This window comes from Megalopta genalis, chromosome 1 (assembly GCF_051020955.1).
Source record: "Megalopta genalis isolate 19385.01 chromosome 1, iyMegGena1_principal, whole genome shotgun sequence".
NCBI lineage: Eukaryota > Metazoa > Arthropoda > Insecta > Hymenoptera > Halictidae > Megalopta > Megalopta genalis.
In genome coordinates this window covers 32,382,802-32,401,748 of record NC_135013.1, presented here as the reverse complement: position 1 = coordinate 32,401,748, position 18,947 = coordinate 32,382,802, and the positions used below count along the sequence as shown (strand labels likewise).

General features: G+C 48.8%; 1 protein-coding gene across 1 annotated transcript in view; it reads right to left on the bottom strand.

The window, feature by feature from the left end:
- Positions 1 to 222: 222 nt before the first annotated feature.
- Positions 223 to 18,947, bottom strand: part of LOC117217971 (uncharacterized) — a 32,993-nt gene continuing 14,268 nt past the window's right edge. Inside the window, exons 3-5 of the mRNA XM_033465920.2 lie at positions 12,746 to 12,864; positions 9,480 to 9,573; positions 223 to 7,197 (exon numbers count right to left, since the gene is read on the bottom strand). Of these exons, the coding sequence (XP_033321811.1) occupies positions 7,030 to 7,197; positions 9,480 to 9,573; positions 12,746 to 12,864 (381 nt within the window). The 3' untranslated portion in view covers positions 223 to 7,029. The remainder of the gene's footprint in view (positions 7,198 to 9,479; positions 9,574 to 12,745; positions 12,865 to 18,947) is intronic.

The following is an 18,947-nucleotide window of genomic DNA, read 5'->3' as shown; positions in this document are numbered from 1 at the left end:
AAATCACTGTATTCCTCGTAGACTTAGACTTTCCGTTGTTCCCAATGCAACAGCGATCCATCTCATTTAATCGCTGAAAATCATCGAACAGTCGAACGAACGATCCAAGATCAAGATCGACCCGGCCGCCGCGTCGCTATGGTTAACAGGAACAGGATAAATTACCGTACACGTCGACAACGCCGACAGGATGTTGGATAAATTGACGGGACACCGTGTAAGTACCGTTGTGCGTAAATGTAACATTTATTTCGGCATAAATTATGACGATAGATACATAGATTAGGTGTAGATACAAAATGAATTGACTGTAGACAGGACTGTAGTAGTGAAAATACACTAATGCGTTTGTTGCACCAGTTTCCGTACTCGAATTGCTTCGTTTGATTTCTTCGGTTCGCGAGTTCGATCGCCGCGACCAGACCGATCGGCGCGCGCGCGTTATTCGGGACGATCCCGGCGACAGAGGTGTCCCGAACGGGGCGAAGACGACGGGTCTGGGTGCCTCCGAGGCTCGAGGAAATTCTGGGCCCCCTGTCGCAGGCGTCGACCGGCTCACCGAGTCGCGATAGGCCTTGAAACGACGATCTCTGATTCGCCAACGTGCCGCGAAAACTACCCCTTTTGATTTTCATCGTCCGTCGTTCGTCCTGCGGGAGGTGCACGCGACGGACTCCCACCACTTAGCACCTGACAGGAAAAAGGAAAACGCGTTCCCCCCTTTGTGAAAGCGGGGACGATTGCGGCCAGCCTGTGCGAACCAATAAATCCGACGGGAACAGAAACTGAATGTTTCGCGGAACGCAAACCAACCATCTGGCAAAATATCGGCGCTTGTCGCTTGTCGCTGCGTGTGCGTCGCGGTCGTAATCGATTTTATTGTATGTATATATCCGTGTTGTGTATAATATATATATAATATAATACAATATAATATAATATAATATAATACAATATAATATAATATAATTTAATACAATATAATATAATGTATACGTATATTATGTATATGTATATATTTCTTACGAACCGTTCCACGATTAATTAGGATCACAGCCATAGCTTTGAATACGAATGTTCCTTTCGTATTATCTCTTCTTCGTGTTCTCATTTGGTTTCCTATTTTCTTCTTCTTCTTCTTCTTCTTCCTCCTCTTCTTCTCCTTCGAGAGAAAGAGAGACCGATACGATTACAATACATATATACACACACACACATATATATGTGTAATTTATATATGTATATATATACGTGTGTATATATATATGCGGATATACGCATCTGTTCTGTACGCGCGAACGATAAGGATTAAACGTCCGCGCTCTTATCGCTATTGTGTTACATCGTGGTACTTCTAGTGGCTACGAAACATCGATTACAACGAGATACGAGTGAAACAGACGTTACGGAGACATTGAACGAGAAAAAGAGTATTCGTATCGTTTGCTTGTGGCGGAACAAGAATAATCATTGGATCGAGACGGAACTAAGAATAAAAACGGGCTAATAACGCGCGTTCTACAGACTAATCCCTACACGGCATGCTTGTACTAGCGTTTAATAGCGGTTTCTGACCATCTAACTACGGCTACGAACTACGTTTCCCTACGGTGCGAGAGTGCGACTCGACGGCTCCGGGGATCGGCCCGAGGCGATCTTCAGGGTCCGTCGGTGATCCCGGAATCGCCTACTCGTTGGCCTAACGTGCTAGAACGTTTTCGTACGCGCCTACTCGGCGCCCCGAGTTCGATTATCTTTGGCTACGCTCGATTATCGTATTCTAAACGAACAAGTAACAGAAGTGCCTCGACGATTGTCGCCGTTTCCAGTCTGCGCGACACCGTCGCGTTTCATTGCCGTTCGAATCGCGCTTCCGGAACAAAATCGTTCGCTGGTCATTCTCAGATCATCGACACGCGAACGTAAAAATCATTTTCGCTCGATACGCGACCGGAGGTTCATCAACGAATCTCCTTTCGTTGCGGAGAAGTTCGTTCCGTTCGCATCGCTGTCGGCGCGAAATTCCTGGCCGTTCGGCGACGAATTCCGAACCGAGACCCGCGACGACACGAGACGATGATCGACCGAATGTAGAAAACTCGCTATCAAATGCTGTTCACGAAAATTGTTTGAACGGCCGTCTAATTTTAGCCGAACGTCGTTGTTATCTCTACGCGCGCGTACGGAGGAAGCTTGACCGAGATTTCTCTCTCGAGCGGGAATCCGCGAAGAGGTTCCCGGAGACAATGAATGGCGCGCGACGGCGGCTTATCGATCGCAAATCAAAATCGCTATCGCTATTGAGCAATTGATCGTGACACGTCGAGGATGCTCGAAGACACGTCGACTATAAATTCGTAAGAAAAGAGTTAAGTTTCTCTACCGTGCCGCGCGCTGCCCTCCGGCCGCGCGACAATCGCCCGGGCACTGCTGCGAACCCGTGGATCGATCCGTCGCGACGACGGCGGGCCGTTTCGTCGACGCCTCGGTGCCGTCTATAAAAAATAAAATTTACCATCCGGACCGATGGTCTCGCGGGCCGCGGCGAACGGGGCCCGAAGCCGTCGGACGGGATCGAGCCGCGGCGGTGATATACAAACGACGACGACGACGACGACGACTACTACGACGACGACGACGATACTGACTAGAAACACTAACGATAACGATACCGACGACACTAACTAACTTGTTTCATCTACGACCGCTACGATACACCCTACGATTACAATTTCGCTACACTCGGAGGATAGAGACTCCCGCCGGTTCCGGGCCCGCGTCCGGCCACCGGGCGCGCGTTCTTCCGCGCGATTATGGTCGCGCTGGTCCCGCGGCCGTCGGTCCCCGGATCGGGGGCGCGGAACGCGAACAGATTCGAACAGACTAGAGACCCTGTGCACGGCCGGCGAAGATAGACGACCGGACTCCTCCTCTCTCGGACAAGACCGCGCTTCTCCGTGTTCGGGAAGCGAGCAGCCGTGCAGCACCGGGCCCAAGCTACGGCTAAGTAGTCAGGAGGGACCGTGATATCGGACGTGTACGTTCACTTAAACCGCTACCTACCTAGGACACCGGCTACGCCGAAAACAGACAAACACACCGAAACCGTGTATCAACAACAACAACCAACAAGCGAGGACGAGCTTTCTATCTATCTATCGCCTATCCGCCAGCACTACGAAAAGCGTGAACCTAGATCACGGACGAGGCGGTCCCGGAGCAGTTTCGCGGTCCCGCGAAAACTTCTCCGGGCCACGCCGCGCCGTCTACTCGCGTACATTCCGCCTACCACACCTGCTGATTCCGCTAAACCGCCTAACCGATGCGTCGAACGAAGCGTTTGCGTCTCTAACACGAACACCTACGGGGCCGGCTCTACGCGGCCGTTCTACGAGCGTCTACGAACACACCGAGCTCTGCGCGTTTCTCTCTGTCACGAGAACCGTGTCTAACACCGATCGAGAGCCGCGTCCACGTTCGCCGGCGCGGCTCGCGCGGTTCCGTGCCGACTCTCGCGACGTTTCTATCGACGCGGGGAACGAGCCGCGGCCGCGAACGCGGACGCGATGCCTCGGAACATTTCTCAAGCTGCCCATTTTATCTAAGCGCGGCGACTTTCTACGCGGCGTTCGCGGGTCGAGGGAACGAGCGAGAATCGTTTCTAACAACCGGGGAGACGCGGGGGTTTTCTTTTTCTCTACGTAGAAGCGTGCGGCGGAAATCGCGAAGCAGACCGGACAGAGGTGGAGACCGAACATGGTGACGACGCGCGCGGTCGCTCGTCCCGTCCCCGCCGAATCGCGAAAAAACCGCTGAACCCTGTAACGTGTAACGGCTAAACGGCGGCCAGGCCACGATCGGGGGCTCGATCGTTTCCCGTTTGCCGTGCAAAATCGTGCTACCGATCTACGGAAAAGGCGGCTGAACACGCATCAGGAACGCGAACGGATGGATGGATGGATGAATGGATGGATGGATGAACACACGCATGGAGGAAGATCGAGAAGGGAGAGATGAGTAGAGAGAGCGAGAGAGAAAGAGAGAGAGAGAAAGAGAGAGAATGACAGAGAGACGAATAGAGAGAGAGAGAGAGAGAGAGAGTGAGAGAGAGAGAGACGAATAGAGAGAAGGAAAGAGAGAGAGAATTGGGGAGCGAGAGGAACAGCAGAAACAGAGGCGGAGAGATGTGGAAAGAGACGAGAAGCGTTGTTCGTTATCGTTTCAACTAGCAGATAGATACCGTTGCCCCGAGCGACCATCGGAATGCGCGCAGCCACGGACGGAGGTACGATCGATCGGCGGCCATTTGTAGGAGCCGCGCATCCCGTCGATCGCCGGGGAACACGCATTTCGTACGATCTAGGGTATTTACGCGCTTCTTACAGCTAAATGTCCTCCGTGGTTTACCGGCGGTCTAACGCGCCGTTTGAGCAAAGCCGAAAGTACAAAAATCGTCTAAACCGCGGTCACGCCCCCGGCCGGCCACCGGATCGCGATCGTCGATCGTCTCGATCCCGTGCCGGTCTCGGCGAATACGGAGTCGGTGTGCGCCGATCGATCGCGATCGCGATCGCGATCGGCCGGGCCGGTTCTACTACGATCGCGACACCGCGGTTCCCGAATCGTTGGGACGCGTCGTGACGCGGCCAACCTTCTTCTACTCGTTAACAAAAATAAGTATCGCGCGAACTATGCACCGATTCACGACGATCCCTTTGTCACTCGGATTGAGTGTGCGTGATCCACGCACGCACGCACACGCGCACACGCGCACACACGCTCACGCAGGCACACACGCAGGCACGCACGCACGCACACACACGCGTTCCGTGCTTCGTTTCGTATCGTATCGTTTCGTTCTCGTTCTCGCGAGCGAACCGCGCGGGGGTGAGAGGAGGGGGGGCGCGGTTCGTTGGTTTGAGCGGTGACGGTGCTAGCAAGCTCGCGGAAAACGCAAAGCGCGCCAAGCCCGAAAACGCCTCGCGTAAACCGGCTGCGCTACAAGCTACCGGTCGCACACTGCTCCAAATTGCAGTTCCAGCTGTGCAACGCGTCGGAAATCAAGATTAGACCGTGAACGGGCCGAGGTCGTCCACGTGAACTGGTGAAACGTTGAACGGTTAGAAAGGATGCATAGAATAATGTAACCGAACGTACGTAAAAGCTGACGCGAGAATGACGATTTTGTTGCGTTTTTTCGTACGTTTCTACGACGGACTGCGAATTTTATGCATTTCTGGGGACGAGTATGCGAGTACCGTTAATAACAAAAGAAAGATTCGATGGATCGAAGAATGGTAATACGCTGTTTTCGCGAAAATTATTCGAGAGAGAATAATTACACTTCTGACTCTCGTTTCTTTTTACAATTGACGATGCATCGAATTCCTATTTTGCGCGAAGATCGGCGATCTAATTGCAACGCTTGCTTGAATCAACCGATTCAGTCAAGATTATGTCAAGGTTATAGCAAAAGAAAGATTCAATAGGTCGAAGAATGGTGATACATTGTTTTCGCGAAAGTTATTCGAGAGAGGATAATTACACTGCTGACTCCCGTTTCTTTTTACAACCGATGATGCATCGAATTCCTATTTTGCGCGAAGATCGGCGATCTAATTGTAAGGCTTGCTTGAATCAACCGATTCAGTCAAGATTATGTCAAGGTTATAACAAAAGAAAGATTCAATAGGTCGAAGAATGGTGATACACTGTTATCGCGAAAATTATTCGAGAGAGGATAGTTACACCTCTGACTCCCGTTTCTTTTTACAATTGACGATGCATCGAATTTCCATTCTGCACGAAGATCGGCGATCTAATAGCAACGCTTGCTTGAATCAACCGATTTACTCAAGTTTATGTCAAGGTTATAACAAAAGAAAGATTCAATAAGTCGAAGAATAGAGGATAATTACACTTCCAACTCCCGTTTCTTGCGCAACCGACGATGCATCGAATTCCCATTTTGCACGAAGATCGTTGATCCAATTGCAACGCTTGCTCGATTCGAGAAATTCAGTCAACCGTTTCCTACAAGATCGCCTATAATTCTTACAATTTTGCTAGAACAGACAGGTTACAGGCTTTCAATTTCAACTTATCGGTGTTGCCGCAATTCGGAACGGAATGGAAACGCTGATATCGCAGTTTGTATGAGAACGGAGTTTTAAAGACCGGCGCGGTTGCCGGGATGAGTACGGCGAAAAGTAAAAAACGATGAGAAAGATCTTGCTTAGCCAGAATCGCATTTGAAACCGCTGTGTGTCGTTCGCGGCCGCGTCACCGATCGGATCGGATCGATCGGTCGGCTGTGCGGCGCGAGCATAGTACCGATATCCGAGGTGAACACGTTGGAACACGTTCACCGTTCGGGATTATTTCGCGCGCGAACGACGGACGGGTGGCGGAACGCGATCGCCGTTAGGGTGCTGCTGCATAGGAAACCGTGGGCGAGCGTCGAGCGGCGCCCGTTCCCCGTCCGTTTCTCCGACACGACCTTACATGCTAATACTTTGGAAAATCGTTTTTGGTATCCTCGATGACCGCGCAGCTTCGCGTTGCGTACACGGCATTTAGGTATCGTTCGTCGCTATAATTACAAACTATTATATCTCGTTCGATCTAATATTCGTTTTAAACACTACCTTTGGACGTTTGACATTTGCTTTTTGTTTCACGGTTGCTCGCCCCGCGTGGCCCGCCTACATCTACGCTCGCTCGTTGTAAGCTCGGATCGCGACAGCGACAGCGACAACAACGACAACGACGACGACGACGACGACGACAACTGGCAACGACAGCGACGACAGCGACGACGACAAGACGACGACGACGACGATGATGGCGATGGTGTGCGGGCGCGCGCGCCGACCGGGCCGAAGCGGACCGAAGCGGGCTGGAGCGGGCTGGAACGGGCCGGAGCGGGCACAGGCCCCGCAGCGCACACGCGTCCATCCTCTTCCCCTCTCTTTCTCACGCGTAGTGCTCGCAATCCCCACGCTCGGACAGCGTGGGCGTGGACGGACACTAGGTGGTGTTCGGATCCTCGTAGGCCTTTTCGTAGTCTCGCCGACGTATCACCGCGAAGTGAGTCATTTGGAAGGTGTTGGTCTTTTTGCAGCCGCGCTCCAGCGTGCCCGTCATACTGTAACCCATGTTGAAGTCGCTCGACGAGACGTTCGACGTCAGGTACAACTGTCGACAGAAAGAAACGGGCCACGTTTCAGATCGCGGGCACCACCCACAACGGAAACGAACCTGCTCGAGGTCGCGCGCTCGCGCTCGATAGGCGTTCGTTACAACGACACCGTCGCGTCCCCATTAATCTAACCGCGGCCACATATCGCACGAGTATGTGCATAAGGGAGAGCTCGCCGCTTATGCTCGTGCTGGTGGCCCGTGCTCGTGGCTCGTGCTCGTACCTTGCGCCGGTCTATGTGCTGCTGACGGTCGCGCTTTAGCGTCATAAATTTCTATGTCGTCCATACGTTACACCGTCGCCGCACAATAGAAGCCACTTTAGGATTTGGGTCATTCGGAAAAGCCCAGGTTTCTGCCTTCTCTTCCCTCGCCGCGCCGCGCCGCGCCTCGATTCTCCACGCCTCGTCTCGCCTCTCCGCGCTCCGTACCGCGCTCCGCGTTTCTTCTCCCGCGCGACCCCTCGACCCCGGGCCTCTTCGTTCTCTAGGGTCTACGTGCCGCTACCGGAAAGAAACCGAATCTCCATCGAGCACCCCGCGTCGATATCGGTCAAGATTCAATGGCTTTACGCGCCGTTTCGCCGCGCCCTTGTCTACCGAATTTCACCGGCGTCGCCGCTCGTGAATATCTTAACGCGCCCCGATACGCCCCCCGCGACAACGTTCAACCTCGTGGATCTCTTTCCGACGGCACCCCGTGGACCCGCTACGAAGGAAGACGCGACGTGAAAGGGTTGCTTCTACTTGGTACCGTTTCGAACGTCGACCATCCGGCTATAAGTGCACGCGGCGCCGTGCAAAACGGGTTGTTCGACGCGCAAACAATCTCAGAAATTGCGCGAGATCAAAGCATCGATCGTTTCGCCGAATCGAAATTGATTTTTCACCGTCGATCGAGGTTTTTTAACGTTCCCGCGCTTTGCCGATCCCGATCGGATTAGGAAGATGATACGGATTTGTCTCCGTCTGGGTGATGCGGCTTTCAAAGTGTCGACCTGCTTAAAAAAGGATACAGCAGATTCTCCGTAATTTTTGCTTGAGCTTGCGAAACATCGCGGCTCAATTTTACAGTTGTCGATCGTCGATAATTACAAAAAACAAGGTGCACGGATAATCGTATCTTCTCTTCCGAAATATTTCATTGCCGTTTACAAGCTTACGAGCAAGAAAATTAGGGAGACTTCGCTGTGTACAAAAGTTTTTAACATTCATGACGACCCGATCTTTCATAAAAACAAAGAAATCGACGGTATTCACATTTCATCTCTCTGTATCTTATCATTTCGTCTTGTTATGTCTTTCGTGATTCTCTTCTTTTCATTTGATTATATTTCTGTTATATTATAGTACTGTAGGAGTACTATAGCAGTACTATAATACAACTATGTAATATATAACTATAATATATTATATAATTATAATATATTATAATATATTATATAATCGCTTTGGTTTGTTTCCGCGTGCTGAGAACTATTTATAGGAATTTAGGGCGAACTATGTTTTAGCATGTTTAGCATATGTAGCAGAGTTGGACGTAGAAGCGGCAGAACTATAATATATTGTAGTATATTATAGTTATAATTATATATTATATTACAGTTATATAATTATAACTATTATATACTATAATATATTATAGTTCTGTCGCCTGTACTATATACAATATAACTATAATATAATATATAATTATAACTATTATATACTATAATATATTATAGTTCTGCCGCCTGTACTATATACAATATAACTATAATATAATATATAATTATAACTATAATATACTATAATGTATTATAGTTCTGCCGCCTGTACTATATACAATATAACTATAATATAATATATAATTATAACTATTATATACTATAATATATTATAGTTCTGCCGCCTGTACTATATACAATATAACTATAATATAATATATAATTATAACTATAATATACTATAATGTATTATAGTTCTGCCGCCCCTACTATATGCAATATAACTATAATATAATATATAATTATAACTATAATATACTATAATATATTATAGTTCTGCCGCCCCTACTATATACAATATAACTATAATATACTATAATATATTATAGTTCTGCCGCCCCTACACCCAACTCTGCTGCTTCAAAACCTAAAGCATAGTCCGCTCTAAATTCTTATCAACAGTTCTCAGCACCGGGAAACAAACCAAAGCGATTGTTCGGCCCGCAGTGCCTCCCACATCGTCTCTTCCCCCAACTAAATCGGAAATCGACGGGAAATATCGTGGAAGCGGTACCTTGAAATCGGGATCGGTTGTCATTCTCTTAAAGGAACCGATAATGTAAAGCGTGCCTGTCCCAGTGTCCACCATTTTCGCCTGAGTGCTGTACCTGAAACACACGGATCAATCTAGTGAGCGTCAAACGAAGCACAACGACAACACGGTGTCCCGTGGACGGTACACACACACATATACACACACACGTACATCCGACAGCCGACATATCGGTCTCGATCGCGGCTTTCAGCGATGAGCAGCAATGCGGCGCGCGATTCGCGTCGCCAGTATTTATCCGAGGCGAGTAATTACGCGAGTCCGAAATCGCGGACGTCAGCATCGGCGCCCGGTCCGGACACGCGCACGGTTTTCCAGGTGTACATACATATATATCGTAGCCGGGCGAAAATTTCCCAGCTGTCGGCGACGTCCGACAGGTCGCTCGCCGAATGAACGCGCGTTTAGTCGGTCTTTGTAAGCGTTTTATCGTCTCGTAAATCGGTAATGCGATTAGCGTGGCGCCGGGACGCGACACGGTTCCGCGAGCGCGGCAGGCTCGCTTGTCCCGCTTTTATTTCCCCCGGCCCGATATTTCACGCTCTGTCGTCGGATTACCAGGTTCCCGAGGAGGCCCTGTTCCCCTTCGCGGGACGGGATCGGCTCGAGCCGGTAGCAAAATTGCGAAACGCGGCGCGGCTCGGCGCGGCTCGGCTCGGCCGTGTTCCGCGCGCGTAGCCGTCCGAAGACGATGAATAAAACAGGACCGGGAAGAAAAGCCGAGACGGGACGGCGAGCCGAAAGAGAGGGGGCGGGAATAGCTGGAGCAAGAGGGAAGAAGGACGGAGGAGAAAACGGTTCGACCGTTTTCGGAAGCGGAAGGAGCGGCTGAAGTACGAGCGAGGGTGGAAGAGAGGCGCGCACAGGGGGCGAGCCGTGGGAGAGACCGTGGGAGAGAGCGTGGAAGAGCCGAGGAGGCCGTCGAGAGAGGAGAGAAGAGAGAGGAGAGAGAGCGAGAGAGAGAGAGAGAGAGCTTCCCTGGTGGCTCGAGGGGCTTATTCCGGCGAGCGGTTCAGTCGGCGACGATCATTAAAAGTTTAAACGCCCTCCATTGAAGTGCGGCGGATCCAACACTCGGTTTAAAATCCACTATGGCTGGTGCTTTGACTTTTCCTCCGGTCCTCGATTCGCTTCACAAAGGAAACTGCCAACCGGAGCACCCTTTCGATGCTCGACCGGGCCCGTTTGCAACGCGTTAACCTACGGCCATCGATTGCCCGATGTCGCGCAGCTCCGCGCGGCGACAGCCGACCATCGACCCACTGATTACGAGCTCGTTCCTAAATCGTTTGCAAAATTAACGCCCGACTCTCGCGACTTCCGGTCTCGGTCGGCGACGATGATAAAAGCCCGTGGAAATAACGCCGGCCGAGGTGAAACCGCATTCGGTCCGCCGGAGACAGACGAAGAAGAAGAAGATCGCGCGGGTTGCGCGATAAGGATCAACAACACAGCGTTGTACAAATATTGGGAGAAGTGACGAGAGTAGACTGCGATTCCTCGTGACCGTGATTCACGGTTGGATCGCGGGCTTTATGCATTTATGACCGGTGTAATTTGAAACGGTGAGAAGATCAGTAGCGAAGTTAAGAAGACGTTCGCGTATTGATTCGAGCTTGACGAAATTATTAAAGAACAACGAAATATCGTGGTTGGCTCGTATGTCCGGAAATTCGTGTGGACATATTTTATTTTGCACAAAGGCCAACGTTCTCTGTTCGTTGCGGTGATACGATCTCGATTATCCGAGCCTTCGACACATCCGAGTTCTTTGTTATCTAAATACGTATTAAAAGCGATTTAACAACGGCATCTACTGTACAAATAAGTAAAGATTAAATTTAGCAATCGAATCATGCTGTATTCTACGAACTCACGTGTTCCATCGACTGTGTATCGATACTTTTGCTTCATATCTCGCTCGTTTCTCTCGCGAATGCATCAAATCCGCATTCCTCCTATCTTACTCAAAACTATCTATAGACGAAATTATAATAGTAATAATAATAATAATAATTGGTTTGTTTGATTAGTCCCCGTATTACATACACATATACATTACAGACGCAACAAGAAAGAAATAAGCGATTCGAGAATTAAACGAAGTGTCGCGAACGGAGTAAATGACACAGAACAGTGCGTCGAGAAAGAACGAAAGTAAAAGAATAAAGTCAGTAATAAAAATGATATCGCGATTAAGAAAAAGAAAACGGTACAAAGGGGTAAGACGATAAGAGAATAAATGAGAACGAGGTAGGAGCCTGGAGGAGAAAAGGAGAAAACGAAATCAAGTAAACGATAGCGTAGGTTTTAATAGTCCGAGTACGAAAGGCTACAAAAGAATTCGAGCAAGCGCTGGCGCTGATTTGAAGTTAAGAGAAGAAGACGATTCAGACAATTATGGTAGTAAAGCGCGCAGCGGGTTTCAGGTAGAGAACTGTTGCATAATGCCGCGAATATGGGAGAGGGAGAGGGTGCATCGAATGAAAACTTTCCGAGAATGTCGGAGCAGAAAATGAAACGGCTAATAAAGTACACAAGATATAGGTCAGCCATGGTTCGACGTGTTACGGATCCGTATTCCAGGCCAAGGCGTGACAAAAGAGGATCATAAGGTTATGGTTAAATATGAGCATAAAAGCCGCGGCGGTGCAGGAAATGTATCTAGAAAAGCGGCCGACACGCGGTCGCTCTTCTCGCGCGGCAAAGCGATATGTCGAGAATTCATGAAAGCCTCGGAATAACATTCGGCTCTTCCGGCGTTTCCTGGACGGTGGGGAGACCGGTGATCGATGGATCGAAAACTGGCGGAAACCGAAGGGAAATTGGGGGACGCGTCGAACGCGGCGCGAGAACTCGCACGAATAACCTGATAATCCGTAGCTGCGAAAGGGAAACAAGAGGACAGCGAAGTTTCGGACGCGCGCGCGTTGTCCCTGTAATTCTGAACTGCCGTGGCGCGCGTATGGCGAGAGAATAGAGGCGACCGGAGCGAGAAATGGACATTCTAGCCACGTAGCCTACAAAAGCTCGAATTTCGGCCGCGCCGGGAATACGATTACAGGGAGAGCGTCGCGACGCGGCGGAGGACGACGTCGACGACGACGTAACCGGGCCGTACGTGCCGTCCAGGCGTCGCGACGCCCCAACCCGCGAACCGGACCCGGCGGCTTCCCGGCTGTTCGACACCGCGATTTACGAGCTGCGACTTACCACTTACCACTTACCTCCTGGTCCCAGCGACTTCGACGACCTTGCACCGACTTCGACTCCACCAGAACGGCGTCAAGGTCCAGTAGGAACTACTCGCGCTTCTCGCCCAGCCCTCCTCCGGGAACAGAAGCACCTGCGACAAACGAACGAACGGTTATTGCTGCCACATCGAATATTCAAACTTCGTTCACCGAATTCAACGGGGTCCCTAAGTCCCGCGTCGCTCGTTCGCGCGAGGATACAGGGTGTCCCAAAAATGTTTCGCAATTCGGAAATGGCGGGTTCCTTGGATCATTTGAAGCAGCTTCTTCCTTTACAAAAATGTTCTCCGAGGCACCGTTAACGAGTTATTAACGAAAAACAGTGGCCAATAAGAATCGAGTACGGCTGACGCGAGGCGGCCCAGCCGACCAGCGCACGAAGCCCAGTTCCGCTCATTGACTCGATCGCCTCGCGCCAGCTGAGCTCGCCTCTCATTGGTCACTACTTTTCGTTAATAACTCGTTAACGATGCCTCGGAGAAAATTTTTGCAAAGGAAGAAGTTGCTTCAAATGACCCGAGGAACCCGCCACTTTCGGATTGCGAGATATTTTTGGGACAGCCTGTATTAACCCCATCGCGCCGCGATTCCTTTCGCGGCTGCGTCGATTAACGCTTCCTCGCTCGCGATAATCTGCCCGATTGAACGAGGCGATTTTTGCTTCTTCCATGTTCGCCATTTACATTTCTAGATTTTGTAAAACAGAAGAATTTCGAATTTTCTTGAGATTTAGAAGAATGGCATTCGTATTTAGTGGACTATGTATGAAATCTTCGTCGCGAGGCCGACTCATTGTTACAACGCGGCGGGTTAAAAAGTGTGCTTGAACGATGCGGCGACTAGACTGCGGATCTTTCTGCAAAATAAATATTGTCTATCGCGAGACATAAGTGCCAAACACGCGAGTTCTCTTTTCTTTCTTTAACGATTCGTATATATGCTCAGATTAATGCGTCAACGTTCTCGGTGTATTTTAACCCTTTGCACTCTCGAATGGCGTGTTTGAGGCGCCGCTAAAAATTATTATACCATTTTCCGAAATAATTGCAACAGTGCCAGATCTGCTATATTTTAAAAATCTGTTAAAACTGCAAGAGTATTTTACTTTACAATAGGGTCAATTTCATAATGCATAAACTACATTAAATCATATGAAATGGAAATATTGTAGATCGGAAAACATCTTTTGGATTTCGAATGAAAATAGCTTCGACTGCAAAGGGTTAATCTTGACACTGTCCTAAATTCTATCTACTAATTCTTGCCATAAATGCAGAAAATCCGCAATTCAGTAACAACTAATGTAACATTGGCGACTTATCAAACGGCTGTTAAAAGTCGCGTTTTAGTTCCAACGGATGTTGTTTTCGCTTTCGCTATTGATCGCGTTTTCTTATCGGTTTCACGATATCCATCTTGTTCCGTCGATACTGGTTCTGCTCTATTCGCCGTCGATTCGGTTCGCTCTTGATTGATTATGCGCGAAGAAGTTCGTTCGGTGACCAATCTCGCGTGGAGATCGAACGAATGTCTCCGCCGTAATTACGAACGTAATTGATTGCAGCATCGATTCAGCACAAACGTAAACGGGTCGCGAGCAAAGCACATAGAATTTGCGTACGTGCACGAATTAATTATAGCGCACAATTAGAAATAGCGCGCACAGGAATTTCCGTCGAATCTTCCAATCGGTTTGAAATCTCGTTTGGATAAGTGGGAAACTTATCTCGGCGCAGGTAGCGTCTTGTTATCTCGCGACGTCAACGACGCCGTGATTTGTTCGTCGAGGGTCTCCGTTTATCGCGCGTGACGTACGTACGTTCTCCGTCGCGATTGCGGTAAACGATTTGACCAACGGCGGCGCGTGTTGCTGGGCCTCGACGGTTATGATTTCGTAGATCACGTTTGTTCTTTTCGGCCGCGAGCGCCCGGGATCCGGCGAGTCGGGCGAGCGGCGATTAATCTTTCGCGCGACAGACGGAATCCCGAGCGCGTTGTCGTCGAGCGATACGAAGCCGGAGAGGGTGTTAACGAGGAGCAGCTATCCATCCTGGACCGTCGTAGCCGCGCTCGATAACGCACGCGACGGACGACGTATGGACCTTGCGCCAACGTCGCGTCGCCTCTCGTCGAATCTGCTGCCAACCCCGCGTCGCTTTGTTCATTCAGCCCGAGAAACGATTTTCGATGTAGCGCCGCATCGCCCAGCGACGCCGGGAAACAGGACAGCGTCGTTAGCGCCGGCTCATCAAGCATTTTCATCCCGAGCCCGTCGGAAAAGCTCGAGTGCCCGCCGTGTTCCCGTAGAGCTCGCTGAACCAGACGGAAAACTAAAGTCGTAAACAGCTAATGCTGTGCTTCTTCGGGCACAACTTTTCGCGCACGTTCGATCCTTTGCCGGAACTATTAAAAAATGTAAGAACGCTCGAATAGCTTTCGTCGGCGCTGCGATGCGGATTTTCATGAAAAATAAAGATCGTCTCGCTCTCGTTTATTTCTTAGACAGTTGAAAATAACGAATGCCGATGTGAAAATTGTCTGCATCGATTCGACGATGCGGGATGAATCCAGACGTTTATTTCGTTACTTAATCATTTTGGACTGTTGGAAATATCATAACGGTGTTCTTTAATTTTTTACGCGTTTCCACTGCTATGCGTTTGAATAATGAATGCCGATATGAAAATTGTTCGCATCGATTCGACGATGCGGGACGAATCTAGACGTTTATTTCGTTACTTAATCATTTTGGACAGTTGGAAATATCATAACAGTGTTCTTTAATTGTTCACTGTTTTCACTGATATGCGTTTGATCTGCTCATTTTTGAAAATAACGAATGCCGATGTGAAAATTGTTTGCATCGATTCGACGGTGCGGGACGAATCTAGACGTTTATTTTGTTACTTAATCATTCTGGACAGTTGGAAATAATATGACAATGTTTTTTAATTCTTCACTCTTTTCATTGCTATTTGATCTGCCCATTTTTGCCATAAGTGCATAAAATCCGTAGCCTAATCGTCATCGATTCGTCGATTTACGTAACAGCGCCGGAAGGATATTTCGCTGCGATTTCGAGAAATTTTGCTAAAAAGTCAACGTAACAATTTCCTACGACAATGTACAATAAAGCACGATCTCATCGAATTAATTTCTAAATTGATGCGACAGCGTCGAGAGAATATTTGCAGCGATTTCGCCCGAAAATATCGTCGCCGACGTAAGAATTCGACGAGGGCATGACCCGTCGCCAAACGATTCGTCGATTGATGTAACAACGTCCGAAGAATATTTCGCAGCGATTTCGAGAAATTTTGCTAAAAAGTCAACGTAACAATTTCCTACGACAATGTACAAGAAAGCACGATCTCATCGAATTAATTTCCAAATTGATGCGACAGCGTCGAGAGAATATTTGCAGCGATTTCGCCCGAAAATATCGTTCGTCGGCGCGAGAATTCCACGAGGACATGACCCGTCGTCATGGTCGATCGTTATTCGACCCACCGAAGAAATTGTTCGGGAAGCCGCGCCGCGTCTCGCGGAATCTGCACGGAGCGAAATTCTGAAACGCGAGCGACGCCGGAGAAAAACGACGGGCCCGTTTTTTTTTCTCGCGAATATCGGCCCGGCTCGGCGCCGCGCGCGGCGAAACTATGAAAGTGGAGAGAATAAAGTCGTAACGCGAACCGGATCGCGTTGTACCTCCAAATTGAGTTTCCTGCGAATTTTCCGAGAGCATGCGCCCTCGTCCCCCGCCTGGCCCCGCTCGACCCGGCTCGATCCGTTGTTCGGCGGCTAGAAAAAGGGAAAACTTTCATCGAATTCGCGAAACGTTCGAGAGGTCAGCCATTCAGCCCCGGGGAACAATCCTTCGGTCTCCCTTGTTCGGGAAGATCGATTCCACGAATTTTTATGAGGAGTCTACCGCGTAGTCGGGCTTCGTCTCGATCGGCAATGCTTTCGACTCGTGAAATTTATTCAACCGTGAGTTCGCTGTCGCCAATAAGCGACGCGGAGTTTCGTTTTTCTTCGTCGAGTCGCGGCCGTTTAAACGTTGCCGCGGATCAATTGCGAAACGCGTGATTTCGTTGTCGAAAGGAACTTAATGAAAGGGTTCGAGGTACGCACGCTTGGAAATAGAAGAACAGAACTTTAACATTAGCACCGACGAATTTGTAAAAATGACGGATTTATGAGGCTGAATCTTTATAAGGCGAATCTTTGAAGAATCATTTTTTCATTCTTTTTTAAATTGTTTCGAAGAAGACGCGTCTACGAAACCTCGACGAAATGACTGAATTCTTGAAATTAAGGATCGTTAAATTCATTATAGTTTCTTCGTAAAAAAGATCGCAAAAGAAGTCGAACAAAATCCGCAATCCACATTAGGATATCCCTTTAACACTTAGCCAACCAAATGGGGAGATCTCCCCGTTTTAAATTCAGTCGATTGATGACCGAATGGATGATTAATGAAAAATTAAGAACGATTGCTTAATTTTATTAAGATTTACAAGAGGTACGAATGCTGGAGAAGTAATTGATGTCATATAAGTTTTTGCTTCGTAATTTTTGTTTAATTGAATGAAATATTTTAATTTTATACAGATTTTTTAGGTTTCCGGCGTGGTCGTGGAAGCGTTAAGATTCTCGATTTTGTAACCGTTAAAATTGTAAAGATGCTTTCGCAAACAGAACCTGGATCTATTCGGCTTATTATAAGGCGAATCTTTGAAAAATCATTTTTTCATTTTTTTTAAATTGTTTTAAAGAAGGCGCGTCTACAAAACCTCGACGAAATGTCTGAATTCTTGAAATCAAGGATCGCCAAATTCATTATAATTTCTTCGTAAAAAAGATCGCAAAGGAATCAAACAAAATCCGCAATCCACATTAGGATACCCCCTTAAGATTCTCGATTTTGTAACCGTTATGGTTGTAAAGATGCTTTCGCAAACAGAACCTGGATTTATTCGTTCACATTGATTTCGTAATAAAAGTCGCGCAACGCCCCGATAAAATGCAATATTTTTCTTAAAAACCATTGGAAACCAGCGATTTTTCGAGCTCGCTGGTTCTAGATGTTAAAGCACTCTGCACCGCTGCAATTGATGAATAGATAGAATCACTTGTATCTCTGCTCGCGGGAAAAAAAATGTAAAACCACCGGAGGAGGAGGAGGCGAAACGACGCGTCCCGAATTCTTTATATTTCGCATTGTTCCAGCGATTGTTCTAGCGTGAACGAATTTCATCCGTGTTCACCCGTATGCTGCTGCGTGTACTCTGAATCACTGGCCATGTAATTCTGGTGTAGAACGCTGTGTAATTATACAGATTGTCTCAGGATGCGCGGCGTGGTATTACAAGAAGTAGATCCGGAAGATTATGGTCGGGCAGCGTATTCATGGCGCTCGGCCGTCTCGAAACCGAAGTTCATATCGCTGTTAGAGAACGCGGTTCTCCTAATATTTTTAACAAATAACAGTTTCGTTCACTTAAATTCATCTTTCCCCTTAATTTAATCAGCTTTCCTATTATTATTCTATTATTCGCTCAAGTGCACCGGACTCTCCGGATCGCCGCCGAAAGGGTTGAACCAGATATTCTATTTCCCTTCCACATTCTCGCGGATAGAATCGCCCCGCGTTCTCTCGCGCCACCCTGGACATCCCGTAGATTGGAAAATAAATGCTCGCCCCGGTTCCCGCGGACTTAGCCGTAGTTAAAGGGTTAAATATTAGACCAAGGGGAGATTTCATTTCGAAGGGATCCGGGCAGGTCGGTCGCCGAGAACTTTCTCACGAAGCGGTTTCTGGGTCACGGATGTCGGCGAGGCGGCCGGTCGCGACGCTCTACGGGAGGGTGGCCGAGGAAACGGCGGAGGGGGGGGAGAAGAAGAAGAAGTTGATTCCTCGTCGGATATCGAGATTCCAAGTCGGCGCGACGTCACGGGGACGCTTTTGGGAAATCGCGACGGGGGGAAGAGGCACGGTCAAAAGTAGCCGCGGCACGGTTCAACGAAATTTCCGGTCGTTTGGAGAGAGAAAGAGAGAGAGAGAGTTTGCGGCGTTCGACGTTTCACGGGAGCGGTCGAAGGGGGATGGCCGCGGCAACACCGATAGGTCGGGTGGCGGAAGGTCGTAGGGTCGGTTCCCTCCAAAGTACCG